This window comes from Hordeum vulgare, chromosome 3H (genome assembly GCF_904849725.1).
Source record: "Hordeum vulgare subsp. vulgare chromosome 3H, MorexV3_pseudomolecules_assembly, whole genome shotgun sequence".
NCBI classification, from domain to species: Eukaryota; Viridiplantae; Streptophyta; class Magnoliopsida; order Poales; family Poaceae; genus Hordeum; species Hordeum vulgare.
This window is the reverse complement of record NC_058520.1, coordinates 539,097,997-539,111,098: the sequence shown is the minus strand read 5'-3', so window position 1 is coordinate 539,111,098 and position 13,102 is coordinate 539,097,997. Positions and strand designations below refer to the sequence as shown.

General features: G+C 45.4%; 1 protein-coding gene and 1 pseudogene across 1 annotated transcript; one reads left to right on the top strand and one right to left on the bottom strand.

Annotated features, from left to right (window-relative positions):
• Positions 1-352: 352 nt before the first annotated feature.
• LOC123441994 lies at positions 353-2,048 on the top strand (annotated as a pseudogene).
• Positions 2,049-5,979: 3,931 nt separating this feature from the next.
• On the bottom strand, positions 5,980-7,924 carry LOC123440481 (E3 ubiquitin-protein ligase PUB23-like). Its single transcript, XM_045117045.1, has one exon. It carries the CDS (start codon positions 7,466-7,468, stop codon positions 6,227-6,229), a length of 1,242 nt encoding a protein of 413 aa, XP_044972980.1. The 5' UTR covers positions 7,469-7,924; the 3' UTR covers positions 5,980-6,226.
• Between the last annotated feature and the right edge of the window lie 5,178 nt (positions 7,925-13,102).

The window sequence follows — 13,102 nt, the reverse complement described above, 5'->3', positions numbered from 1 at the left end:
GTGGTCAATATCCAACACTATATTTAGGGATCAATTGCTGTCATATTTGTGCATCCTTATTATCTCTCTACTATTAAAGGGGAATATGCCATTTGTCGTGATGGTTCGACCTCTCGTCATCGCACGTAGTAAAAAAGAATCACTAGATCCTGCCGCACGAGAGAACGAGTCCACGTTTCCCACCCCTTGTCGCTAGAAAAAAACTGCCACCACATAAACCGTGCCACCCCCACCTCTCCCCACCCCTCGTTCCCGATCTTGTCTCTCTCCTGCCAAAAATCATCGCCGCCAGAGGGAGGAAGGAGCACAACCAAGGCACCGAGGAGGAGGGGGTTGCCTTGCTCGCTCGATAATGCCACCGCCACCCCACTGCTGTCGCTGCCGCGGCGGACGCGGTGAGCCTGAAGCCGCGGGACACCAGGCGTGCGGGACACCAGGCACGGCCACCCCCGCCGCCGACGCTGTCCTAGGGACAGGAAGAGCAGGGTCGCGGGCGCCAATGCAGGGGCCGACGAGGGTTCCGAGGAGAGCGCCCGCCCCGAACCCGACCCCCACCCCCAGGCCAGCTCCGATTCCATCGTCCTGTAATCTGCTCGAGTTGCGCCTAATGCCACGATTTATTGCAGGTGGAGGTGGAGTACGTGCCGGATAAGCCCGACCTCGGCGCCAACAACCCCCTCCTCCTCGGCGCCTTCGCGTCCGTCGAGAAATTCAGCCTCACGGAACACACCGCCGCTGCCTGCGTCGAGGTTTTCGGGCCCTGTATTTTCATCTAACACATGGTTATGCAGATTCATTTTTCGATGCTAACGATGAAAATCAAACCTGACTATATGCTTGCTATGTACACATTTTAAAAAGGTTCTTATGAGGTTAGTGTAACTACATTATAATTTAGAATGCCAATCTTATATCAATTGTAGCAGGTTCCTGGGATCACAGACTTGGGTTTGATGCCAAGGAAGGTATCTAAAGTTGCCATTGTTGGTGGTGGACTTATGGGTTCTGGAATCGCAACCGCGCTGATACTGAGCCATTATCTTGTTATACTCAAAGAAGTCGATGAGAAATTCCTAAACACAGGAATCGACAGGATCAAAGGTAGATGATGGCTTAACATTACCTCATCACTTCTTATCTGAATATTCTTTCATCTTGATGTCCATACTAACATGAAAATTGAAGGGGTGCCTAACTATAACACTTGGATCAGATAACCTGCAGAGTCATGTGAGGAAAGGAAAAATGACCAATGAGAAATATGAGAAGACACTCTCACTTCTTACAGGTGTCCTCGATTATGATAAATTTAGGAGTGTAGACTTAGCAATCGAGGCGAGTTCTATATATAATCACCTTTCATCTGTTGCATCAGCAAAGAATAGCAGGAGAGAGCCCTACTGGAATATATCGCTTCCACTATTTTAGTTAACCCGGTTATCCTTATGCTGCTTGTTCAGGAAGTTGTCGAGAATGTGAAGTTGAAGCAGCAGATTTTTGCTGAATTGGAGCAACACAGTCCTTCCCATTGTATTCTTGCCACTAATACTTCCACAATTGATCTTAACCTAATTGGAGAGAAGACAAATTCCCAATAACGCATTGTTGGTACACACTTCTTCGCGTAAGGTAATGCTAATCAAATTCAGAATAAATTCCTTAGTTGTGATTCCTGAACTATTTCCTAATACACTCCCTTTTTTGACAGTCCAGCCCACATTATGCCTCTTCTTGAGATAGTCCACACCCCTCGTGCCTCTCTACAAGCAGTTGTCACTTTGCTGGATGTAGGGAAGAAGATCAAGAAGATACCAATAATGGTCGGAAACTGTACTGGCTTTACTGTCCAAAAGGGGTTTTACAGGTATGAGGGTAAGAGGAAGGCGAGACCTGATCTTGAAATCATGAACTATGTCGAGGAGTCGAGGAGAATTTCCGGAGCCACACCGGATCCCGAGGTTTGGTTTCACTTTCCAGTGTTTTTACCTACGTTCCTTTTTTCTTCACTTTAGCAACATCATCTTTTCTTGAGGGTTTGTGAAAGAAAAAAATAAAACGTCAACATATGCTTCCCGGTGCACATTTTAAAAAGGTTCTTATCAGGTTAGTGTTGACATGTAGATAATACATGTTGATGTTCAAATAAGTAAGGCAACTTTCTAATTTAACCTGTTGTGTTTGGTGAAATCTCATTATTTGGTGGACTAGATATAACCTAAACAAGTTTCAGTATTGACGGCAGATAGATTATCCCATTTATGCATACCTGTATTTGGAGTGAATGGGTCTCTTACTCTCCATGCACACCATATTTCAGTTCAAGGCAAAATGTTGTTAGATATCAGAAATACCAATGGCCATTTCTAATCACCATGATTCTTGTGCATGGTGGCAGTTGCTCAAGCTTGACAACAACACAATGGCAGAGATGGTGTTCTTCCCGGTTATCAACGAAGCATGCCGTGTCCTGGGCGCGGGTATTACCTTCAAAGCCTCTGATCTCATGCACTGGCGGATTCCATCAGCGCAAGGTGCATTTGCACGATGCTGCCGGAGTAGGAGATGAAGTATGGGCAGTTCTTCAAACCTTGTAGCTACCTTTTAGAGAGGGCAGCTGGAGGTCTTCCTCTGGTAAGAACAATGTCTCGACACACTACAGTTTGGTTCTTCAGATATCCCAATTAAATTTTTGTGTGGGACTTGTGCGTGTGTTTTAATTATTGTGTCCTCAAAATCAAATGAATGACATTTGCAGAGCACATCAGTGACAAGGACGATGAACCAGGGCAAGGGTAAGTTGTAGTTTTTTTCCGCATTCTACCATCATTTGTCCTTCGCTGAGGTTTATATGCCTTGGTTGATATGTTTTTTTAGGTTGGGATAAATGATGATGGTTTATGCTAATCTGGTGTGAGAGCTTGTGCAGAAGAAGAAAAAATCCGCCCTTTCTGGTAGTCGGGTCTCCTTTTTCCTTTCTGGTAAGAACAAATTCTGGTTGCTATCCTCTTGGAAAGTCACATATTTATTCTCATAAGAATAGCATCAAATTGGTTACTGTTTAGGTTAGAACATGGCAAATTGGAGCCGGTGAATAGTTTAGAATTTTGAGAACATGATAATTCACTATAGTAGCTACGTGTTTTTATGATGATTCATTTTCACCAGAATTTAGGTGCACTTTGACCATAAGCTTAGCCTTTTTTACTTTTAGGGAACAGTAATATAGCATGATGATGACTTCATAAGCTTACCATGGAGCGGAGTAACCATGGTCTTAAAACTTTTTGAGCTCCATAAACAGAAATGACAAAGTAATAGTGCTAATAAGGCAAATTCAAAGCCAGATTCATAGGATGATTTGTGCTTTTTTTCTTTCTAAGTTGTATTTGGTTTACATTAAACGTTTCCCAGTCCTTTCACCCTTGCCGAGGCATTGGTTGATGTGAAGCCCGAAACAAATCCGATTGTGTGTGTCCCATGTCTTCCTTGATTAACGTGTGCCCTTCACATATAACTATTTATTGTAGTAAACAACAAGAGCTCGGCAACTATTCGAAAGAAATGCACACATGATAATTAAAGAAGCTATTACGAGCCCATAGATGAGGACCAGAGAGAGAAGTGGCCAAGCATGAGAGACATCATCATCATACTTTATCTTCTTGTATTTCATGTGGCACCTAGGTTTGGAGAGATGGACATGGTGATTGATAGGGATTCCAATGGGAGTAAGACATACGACCCTGTAAAGAAATCAAAGACCTCCCGGTTTCAATACATGGTCAAAAAACTTCAGTCTGTGTTGTATATAAACAATCTAGCTACTAATATGTACTTAGATTATTTTAAACATATCTCTTTGCGGTTCAAATTATTTTTAGTGGGCAAGCATATATTGATCAAATTATGTTCAATTTTTTATATCATTATCATAATTTGATATGGCTTGGTCTTTTTTTCATCTTCCCAACTGTGTGTTCTTTTGCCTTACTCCCTTTGATGAGTTATCACAATAAATTCGGGTTTGGAAAATACATGAAGCATTGGTTTGAATTGTTTGGTTAATACAAATTATAAATTTTCAGGGAAACAACTCACCATTCATGAGCGTTATTAATCCATACAAAAAGCAAGAGACACAACGTAAATGCTAAGTCGGTAACATATCATGTCATCGTAAATATTAACATACCATATAAGAGAAACACACACCTACGCATGAGCGTTTGTCTTGTTCGTAGGTTATGGTGTCCCGTGACAACGCACGGGCGATCAACTAGTTGTCACTAAAAGGTACAGTATATACTGTACTAGAAAAACTAAAAACTATATACATTGTTAACAGGTACAGTAGATTATAACAAAAAAGTAGACATATTGGTGTAATATAAAATGTTTGCATAAATTTAAAACTAAAATATTCATGTACTCCTGAAAATTGTTTATATAATTTAACAAAAGTGCTTCGTACAATTTGAGAAAATGTTCATGCAATTAAAAAATGTAATTCATAATAAGAATACGTTAACTTAATTAAAAAATATTTGTATTCTGAAAATCTTCATGCGGTTTATATACATGTTCATGCATTTTCAAAACGCATCTATGTAATCATATATATTAAAAACTTGTGTTGCTTGAAAATATGTTCACATATTTAAAAAATGTTTGTGTACTTCTACAAAAACTTACTCATTTAGAAGTTTTCATACAAAGATGATACTGTACATATCTAGAGAAATATTATTGCAATTAAAAAATTGTTCAGGCAAGAAAAAACTAATTAGAAAGTGTTAAGTTATCTTACAAATGTGTTCATATAATTTTGAAAATTGTTTACCCTCCTTATAAAACATTCACGTACACAAGTGATGAAAAAATGTTCACGTACAACTATATTTATTTTAAACAAACAAAAGAATGGGTAAGCCAGAAGAAAAATAAGGAAAAAAGATAAGAAATGGAAACTGAAAAAATGAAAGCTATGATGGGAAAAAACTTAAAAATAAAATATACTGAGGAAAGTTCTACCTAAATGGGCCTGACCCAATTATCCACCTTACATCATTCACAGTAGCGAGAGAGGCCCGTGTTGTTTCTTGTCAAGAAAAAGTGCAAGCAATTTGGTCGGGTTTTTTTTTAAATACAACAATTTGGTCGATTTTGGTGTTGCTTCCTATAATCCAACAAGTTGTTGGGGCCCAAAGTGCAATTGTTTGTAGGCAACCAGCAAGTTCTCTCAAGCGGATGACTTTAAGGTTCATTTTGAAAGGTCGACCGTGGCATTTCGAATGATGAAAAAATTTTGAACCATGAGGATGGAGAAGTTGAATCCCAATGCGGTGATGATTGTGCATGTCATCCTTGTTTGGACGTTGTCGCCTGGCAAAAAGGCGACTGATTGGGAGGAGCTAGCGGTGAGCGAAAGTGTCGTTTTTGCACGATCTACCTGTTTGGAATTTTTGTAATCAGGCGCATGTAAAAAACTAAAAACTATGAACAACACCTTTTCTTTTTGGTTGTGGTCGCGCACAATGAAACACCCAACTTAAATTTTCTCATATTGCATTTAGAATTAATGGAAGAGATCAGACATGGGGGGGGGGGGAGGGAATGTGGTTCGATGGCTGACTCCCGTATCTCTGTCCGTAGATAAACCCGCAAACATATAGTGTGTCAGTTTTAAGCGATGTCATTGGAGATGCCATGACAATCATATGGTCAATCTACCCGACTTCAAATTATAGAGTTGATGTCGTATTTTTTTTGAATTTATTTTAGTCTTTCCGATGATCATTTCTTCCATGGAGACAAGGCTCTCATTGATACTAGGCTCGTGTTGTAAGTTCGTTCAATCTTAAAATTTGACGGCTTAATTTTTTGAAGGTGCTCATCGACGTAAGGTCTGCTTGTATACAAGTGCCAACGTTTACACTGTTTTCTTTTTAAAAGGCTTATGGTCATGAGCAAAAAATCCAGTGAGTATGAAACATGGCAAAATCATTTATTTATCTATGATGAAACAAATGGGATCATCCCCTCAAAAGAATATGTGAGCAACCAAAAAAGCTCGGTGGTGATGTATTTCTCTTTTGTAGGCACGAACCAGTGCCCTCCGGATCCAAGCAAATTTAAAAGAAATGGTAACAACAACACAAGGAAAAAAAAAATGAATCAACAGCCGAGCATTCTGATGAACGGGACGGGCGTCGGGAGACATTGATCGTCACGAAGGGTAGAGCGCCAAGAATTTGGGAGACAAGCACGGTGAGCTTCTCCAGATCCTGGAGTGCAGCTTGAGCACCTCGTGCGCCTTCTCCTTGGTCTTGACCCCGCACAGCTCGGACCGCAGCGCCAGGCACAGCTTGCCCACGACGCCGGCCTGCGCCATCTCCTGCAGCACGGCTGGCGTCGCCGCGTGCCGTGCGACGGACCTCAGCACGCGCACCGCCCGCTCGCTGGCCGCCTCCGACACCCGCAGTACCTTCTTGCCCAACACGACCACGCCCGCCGCGTGCGCCACCAGCTCGGCGCGCCCCTCGGCGCACGTGCACAGCCGGTCCAGCACGGCCAGCGCGAGCTCGCAGACCCGCCTCTCGGGCTCGTCCAGGAGAAGCTCCACGAGCGCCGGCACAGCGCCCGCGCCGACGATCTTGACACGGTTCCGGCCGTACGGACAGAGCGCGGAGAGCGCGTGGAGCGCCGCCTTGGTGGCGCGCGTCGACACGCGGTCACGGACCACGCGGATCACCTCGGCGAGGAGCTCCTGGTTCAGCCCGATCACCCAGGCCGGCACGGAGACGTCGGCCAGCGACCTCACGAGCCGCATGGCCTGCGCCCTCGACTGCAGGTTGGACGAGCGGAGCACGGCCGTGAGGGACTCCGCCAGGTTGCCGTGCCTGGACACGACGCGGACCAGATCCTGCTCCGGGATCCGGAGCGACGCGAGGACCCCGACGGCCTCCTCCCGCGCAGTGGAGCAAGCGGTGGCGCCGGTGAGGACACGAGACAGCGCGTCGAACACGCCATCCTGGGACTCCAGCATTGCCCTCGTGTCCTCGCACTCGGCCACCAGCTCCCCCAGCTTCCTGAGCGCGCCGACCTGGGCCTCGGCGGCGTCGGAGAGCAGCGACGCGAGCTCGTCCCGGCGCACGGGCCTCAGCGCGGCCACCTCCCCCTCGACGTCGGAGCCTGGGGAGACGGACGCGACCCAGGAGCCGATGAGGCGGCGGAGGGTGTGGTTGGGCGTGAGCTGGAGCTCCGGCTCGAGCGGCTGGCGCGTGACGGGGCAGGTGCGCTGGCTGGTGCTGCAAGCGGCCGGCGTAGCAGACGCGGCGAGCCAGCGCGAGATGGCGGCGCGGTCGTAGGAGATGCCGGTGGGCAGCGTGACCGGGTCGCGCATGAGCTGCAGCGAGATCGGGCAGAGGAAGTAGGACGGCACCTCCGCGGGCGGCGCCATGGCTGCCATGACCTCGGCAACTGATTAGCTAGCTCGGCCGCGCGCAAGCAACACGTCGATCCGACGAAACACGCCGCGGGTTGACGAAATGGGTGTGGGGCGCCGGAGCGGGATATATAGTAAGCTGGTTGGTGGCCCGTGGCCGGTGCGCGCGCGTCTGCAAGCTGGAGCTCTAGTTTATTCGAGCTACTATCGATCTGTGTGGGTTTTGGAAGAAGAAGTTGGAACGAGGAAGACTAGTAGCGGGAGGGAGGCGCAGCTGAATGTCTCCGGACTCGTTATTTATTTAAGATAGTAGGAGAAGGCGTTGGGATTCGTCGTGGCGGTGGTGTTCACATGCATCACATCACATCACATCACATGGCTGCCATTTGTTTACTGGTCGCTCGCGGCTGGGGTCAGAGGGCAGAGCGGAGCTGCACTTGCGTGCTAGCCCCTCGCTTTTCATCAAAATTGCGAAGCAGGGCCCGTCATTACTCCTGCGTTTGACATTCGGAATGGTTGACTTTGGCGGGGCGCTCGTGCGTTAGCGTCGCGGTAGCTGGGGTTTCGTTTCTCCTCTCGCTTGGCTTCTCCGGCCTTCACGTTGGAAAAGTAGGCGGCGGTTGTGAAACATGTGGTGGCCATAGCCCATACTAGATGGTAAGTACGGCAGCAGCTCTCATGCATGCATGGTGGCCTCGACTTTTCCTTGGCTACCGCGAGCTAGCTAGCTTTGACTGGCTAGGTGCATGTGCTAGCTGATCCAGTCTTAGTGAGCTGGCCCGTAACGTTTGACATGTCACCGATTGCTTGGCCCCGGTCCTCCCAGAGAGTTCCACCCGTAAACTCCCGTCGGTAGCTCCTATCGGTGGTTCAAAAAGCTCCCATCGGTAGTTCCAATTTTCTTGGAAAACGCCATGTGTGTGGTTCCTGAAATGGTTACAAGCTCAGGTCCCTTGCCGCAAGGAAGCCTTCGCATGGGATGGGTGGGTTCATGGGGATCGGCAGGGAGTGGGGAGGCTCGATCGAACGGTTGACCTGGAAAATGAGAGGTTAACAAATTTGTACCAATAGGCAGAAGCATAGGGAATCGCGCTGTCCCTGCTCTGTTAGCCGTGTTGTTTATGTCCAGATCTCTGACCTTGCTGGGCGCTACCATGTTCCGTCTATTGAGATGTGCGCGCCTGGGCGAGCTTGGATTACTGGGTTGGGTGCTGCTGCCGTGCTGCCGTCCCATAGGCTTTCACCAACTAATTCTGACTTGTTTAATGCTTCACCTGATCGATCTGAACCTATGCAAATCTGCTCCAACCTGTCACGCTGAGTTTTCTAACTCCCGCGCCTTCAGAATCTTTCCCTCTTTTCAAAGGCTACGATCTAATCTACTACTAGTATCGATGGCGACACTTGAATACTTAGCAATATTTAGCTGCCCGTAACGAGAATATCATAACTAGTACCCCCTCCGTTTTTAAATATAAAAGGGTGTTTGGATCCAAGGTTTTTATTTTAGTCTGACTAAAAATAGTGTTTTTAAGAGGCTAAAGGTTCAAGCACCCCTGACTAAAGAGGGGTTAAAACTAGTCTTAAAATTAAGGGGGTGTTTGTTTCCACGGACTTTTTGATGTAGGGACTTTTCTCTCCCTTAATAATAAAGCGAGTACTGTTTCTGTCGTCCGTCTTGGCTTTTTTTTACGTAAAAGTCCTTTCGTTTTTGAGCATTCAACCCGCAGTCCCTGATTAAGTTAAAAAACGTTTCGCTTTTACGTAGCGCCCCCAGGCTTATCCATTCCCGTCCTCAACCGCAGGGCTGACGGGAGAGGAGGCGATGGAGCTCGGGGCGGGGCCTTGTCGCCGGCGACGCCAGGCCGAGGGGCGGTGTGCGGGACCGAGGAGGCAGGGTCGAGGAGGTATGGCGCGTGGACACAGGAGGATAAGGAGGCGGGGTGGACGAGGGCGGTGTGCGGGCGCAGGAGGATGCTCCGCAGCGAGGATCCCGTTCCCGTCGCGTCCCCCCGTCCCGGTCGCCGAGCCCCTGCGTATGAACCGCGGCCTCCTGTTCAACGTTGGCCGCGGGCTGGAGCTGCTGCTGACCTCCGAGCCTTCCGAGCAGGCGATGCGCTCCTTCTCGCTGCGCGACCCGCGCTGGATGGACCACCACGTCGGGTACCCGGACTGGCTCGCCGACGTGAGGATGGAGGTCAGGCACGCGCTCCGCTCCCCCTCCTCCAGCTCCACATTTGGCGACGTAGGGAACCTCTCGTCTCGTCTCTGAAGGTAGAGTGGCCAGAGGAGCATCGACGTGGTGAGCTTCCCCTTTCCCCATCTACACCCAGATCTGAAGATCAACTACAGTTTGTACGCCCCCATCTACACCCAGACCTGAAGATCAACTACAGTTTATACGTCTTGGTTATACTCTATTTCAGTTTGTACACATATCGTTTTGGTTAAACTCCTGTCTTAGATGCCATGGCTGAAACTAGAGCAAACTGTGTTTGTGCATCAAGTTTTGGTTCAGTTTTGGATGACTGAAACTAGGTAGAGCATACTCCATTGTAAAATTAGAAACTAGAAATGTTGCACAGAGATGTTAATCTATTTAACCGCTTTCTCAGATCAGTTCAACACAATACTATTTGGATGTGTTTCGTAATAGTGGTTATATACTCTTTATAAATTTATTCATCAATATGATTTCTCAATTTTCTGTGTCGTACATTTTATGTATCTTTACTCATCAAAAAACAAATACGAGCAAGACAGTTACAGAAAAATTACTTGCAAGCATATTGTGATTTACTTCTTTACACGGTACTTATTTTTTCTTTACAGAGTATTCTGTTATATCTGTATAATCTCCTTTGTTGGTCTCATGCTGACCATCTGAGAATATGTGGAACTCTTTTTTGTCTGTCCTGAAGGTTGTTGACTGCATAATCTGTGGTGATCCACACTCTGTTGGTTCACACTCATTGGGTTCGCTTGTGAAGGTATTATATCTTCACATGGTACATTTACGTTTTTTAGTAGTTAATTGATGGTTTGATACATGATACATTTCATGTAGAGGGTGCTAGAGCTGCACTTAACTTGCGAACATCATCGCCTTGTTCTTCCTGACAACGTAAGGACCACCAACTTCCATCTGAGAGCGAGACCGATCGAGCGCCTGCACGCCTCAAGTTTTGTTTTTGGCATGATAACTAGGGTTGCTGCTAGACAAGGAAGATCCATATGGTTGACTTGCGCTGCTGTAAGAAAGGAAAGGTTTTGTTTTTCGCCTACCATATCGATCCGCCCCATCTAAGACATCGACATGGTTGTTGGACTGTTGATTGCCATTTGTTCCTCCCGGTGAGATGACTTGCATTGCATACCCTTGATAGACATGGTCGGATTGTTTATCACCATCCTCAGTTCCAGTGAGATGAGTAGAACTCTTCAGTCAGCCAGCTGTGTGCAATCATGGTTGAATTGTTTCTCCGGCGCCTACTGTTTTGGTTTTGGTGTTAAGTTGGGCAGAACTTGAATTGCAATTATTAGTTGGGTTAACCACATCGCTAGCTATGTGAAATGGGTAGATATGTTGTGAACCGAGTGGTTAGGCTCCATCTGTAATCCCTATCTGACAAAAACATGGTTTTTTGGGTTGTCGGATTTTCAGAGGCATATCTTTAGTTAGCTCGGGGAGGGCGCGGGTGAGACTGGCAGCGATTTCGCTGCTGGTCTTACTGTTCCGACGAGAGGGTTCGGGGAGGAGCGAGTGGAAGAGGAATACTCGGATTGGGCTGATGGGTTGGTGGAACGGTGGATCTGATGAGTAGAAGACGGTTGTTGTTGCCGTTTGTCTTCTTAGACTGACCGGTTCATATGTGGTTCTCTTGAATGCTTCACTTTGGTTCCTGAGCATAGCAGCGATCTGGTAGTGGAGTGAGTCCTCTAGCTTGTTTGATATATGTGATAGAGACGGGATACTTTAACTTCTGATGAGCAGCGCGAGGTTAAATCCACAACTGATGATGAAACATGAAATTCAATCTGAAACAGCCTTACAAGAGCACGCACATAGTTCCTGCTGGTTATGCTGAGTGACCGATGATGAGCTGAAATGACCATGCCTAGCTTCAGAATTGTTCATCATCCCTTGTGTCCTTTTTTCCAAAACCTGTTTAGCAGATTTTTAGCGTCAATTTTCAAATGGAGTGTTAATTCTGTTTTCAACGATTCCCATCCACATGTGACCTCTCTCCTTCATAACACCCGTACAAACACCAAATGACACATAATTATTTTAATAATAGATAAGAGAGCTACAGTCGGACCCCTATTTCATCCCTAAACGCCTGAACGTTTGTCCGATGCAGAAGCTAATCACAAACATTATTTATTGCTCAATAATACATTTTATACATAAAACAAGTTGTGTCTTTTTTTATACATGAAACAAGTTGTGTTTTTTTTTTCCCGGTGCAACGCACGGGCATTTGTACTAGTAGGGACTAAAAGGTGGTATTTGGGACTAAAGGAAGAAGTCCCTATGGAAGGGTCTTTTTGGGACTTTTTTGACACTTTTTCCAACAGTGCCCCTACTTTTAGCATGTCATTTAATAACTACTACTACATTACTAGGGGTAACATTGTCTTTATGCATGTCATTTAATGACCTCTAGTCCCTATTTAGTCCATGAAAACAAACGGATAGAGACTAGGTACTTTTTAGTTGGGACTAAAAAAAGTCCCGGAACTTCTGAAACAAACAGGGCCTAAAACTTTTTAGTCAGGGAAACCCCTACTAAAATATGCATTAGTCATCTCTCTCCTCATTTAACTCTCTCTACTAGTCTGAAGAGGGATGATAATAAATGCTCATTAACTTAATTTTAGTCTCTTTAGTATTTGAATCCAAGCATGGGTGAGGCTAGCAAGTTTTAGTTCCACTACTTTTAGTTATGGGACTAAAATGTATTCAAGCACCCTCTAAGTCTTTCTATCGTTTCATTAGAAGACTATATACGGATGTATATAGACATGTCTTAGAGTGTAGATCTATTCATTTTGTTCTGCATGTAGTCCTCTAATGAAATATCTTAAAAGACTTATATTTAGTAACGATGGAAATATCATGCATGTCAACTAGGCAATTTCGATGATGTGGCATAGAATTAAATGAAGAAATAGAGGGTTGAGTATTATATCATGATATGATATCATATTAAATGATGTATTATTATGTGTCTTGCATGGCAATAAATGAACCATCCTGTAATATTAACACATGATATTATGCATTATGGTTGTGGTATCATACGCATGATACTAGTATATGATACTATCCATTACAACCAGCCTTATAGGGAGAGAGAAAATACGTGTATGCGCCTCCTCCCTCCGTTCAAAACAAATAACTAAAGAGTTAATTGTATTTTTGGTACATGAACCAACACTTGATGTACATGTCCATTCGTAAACTTGAAAATGACATAAATTGATCGTAAAACTTGTGCTTTGAGTATGTTTAAGTACATACATTTCGTTGTTAGCCGTTAACTCTTCTTTAAACTCTGCATAACAACTAACCCACACTACTGCGTGTGGGTCCCACATGTCAGTGGCATAGAAAGAAATGAAAAAGCATAGCCAAAAGCAGTGCAGAATTAC

Excerpts from the sequence above, each read along its gene's own strand:
- LOC123440481 (XM_045117045.1), bottom strand. The coding sequence starts at position 7,468 with ATGGCAGCCATGGCGCCGCCCGCGGAGGTGCCGTCCTACTTCCTCTGC.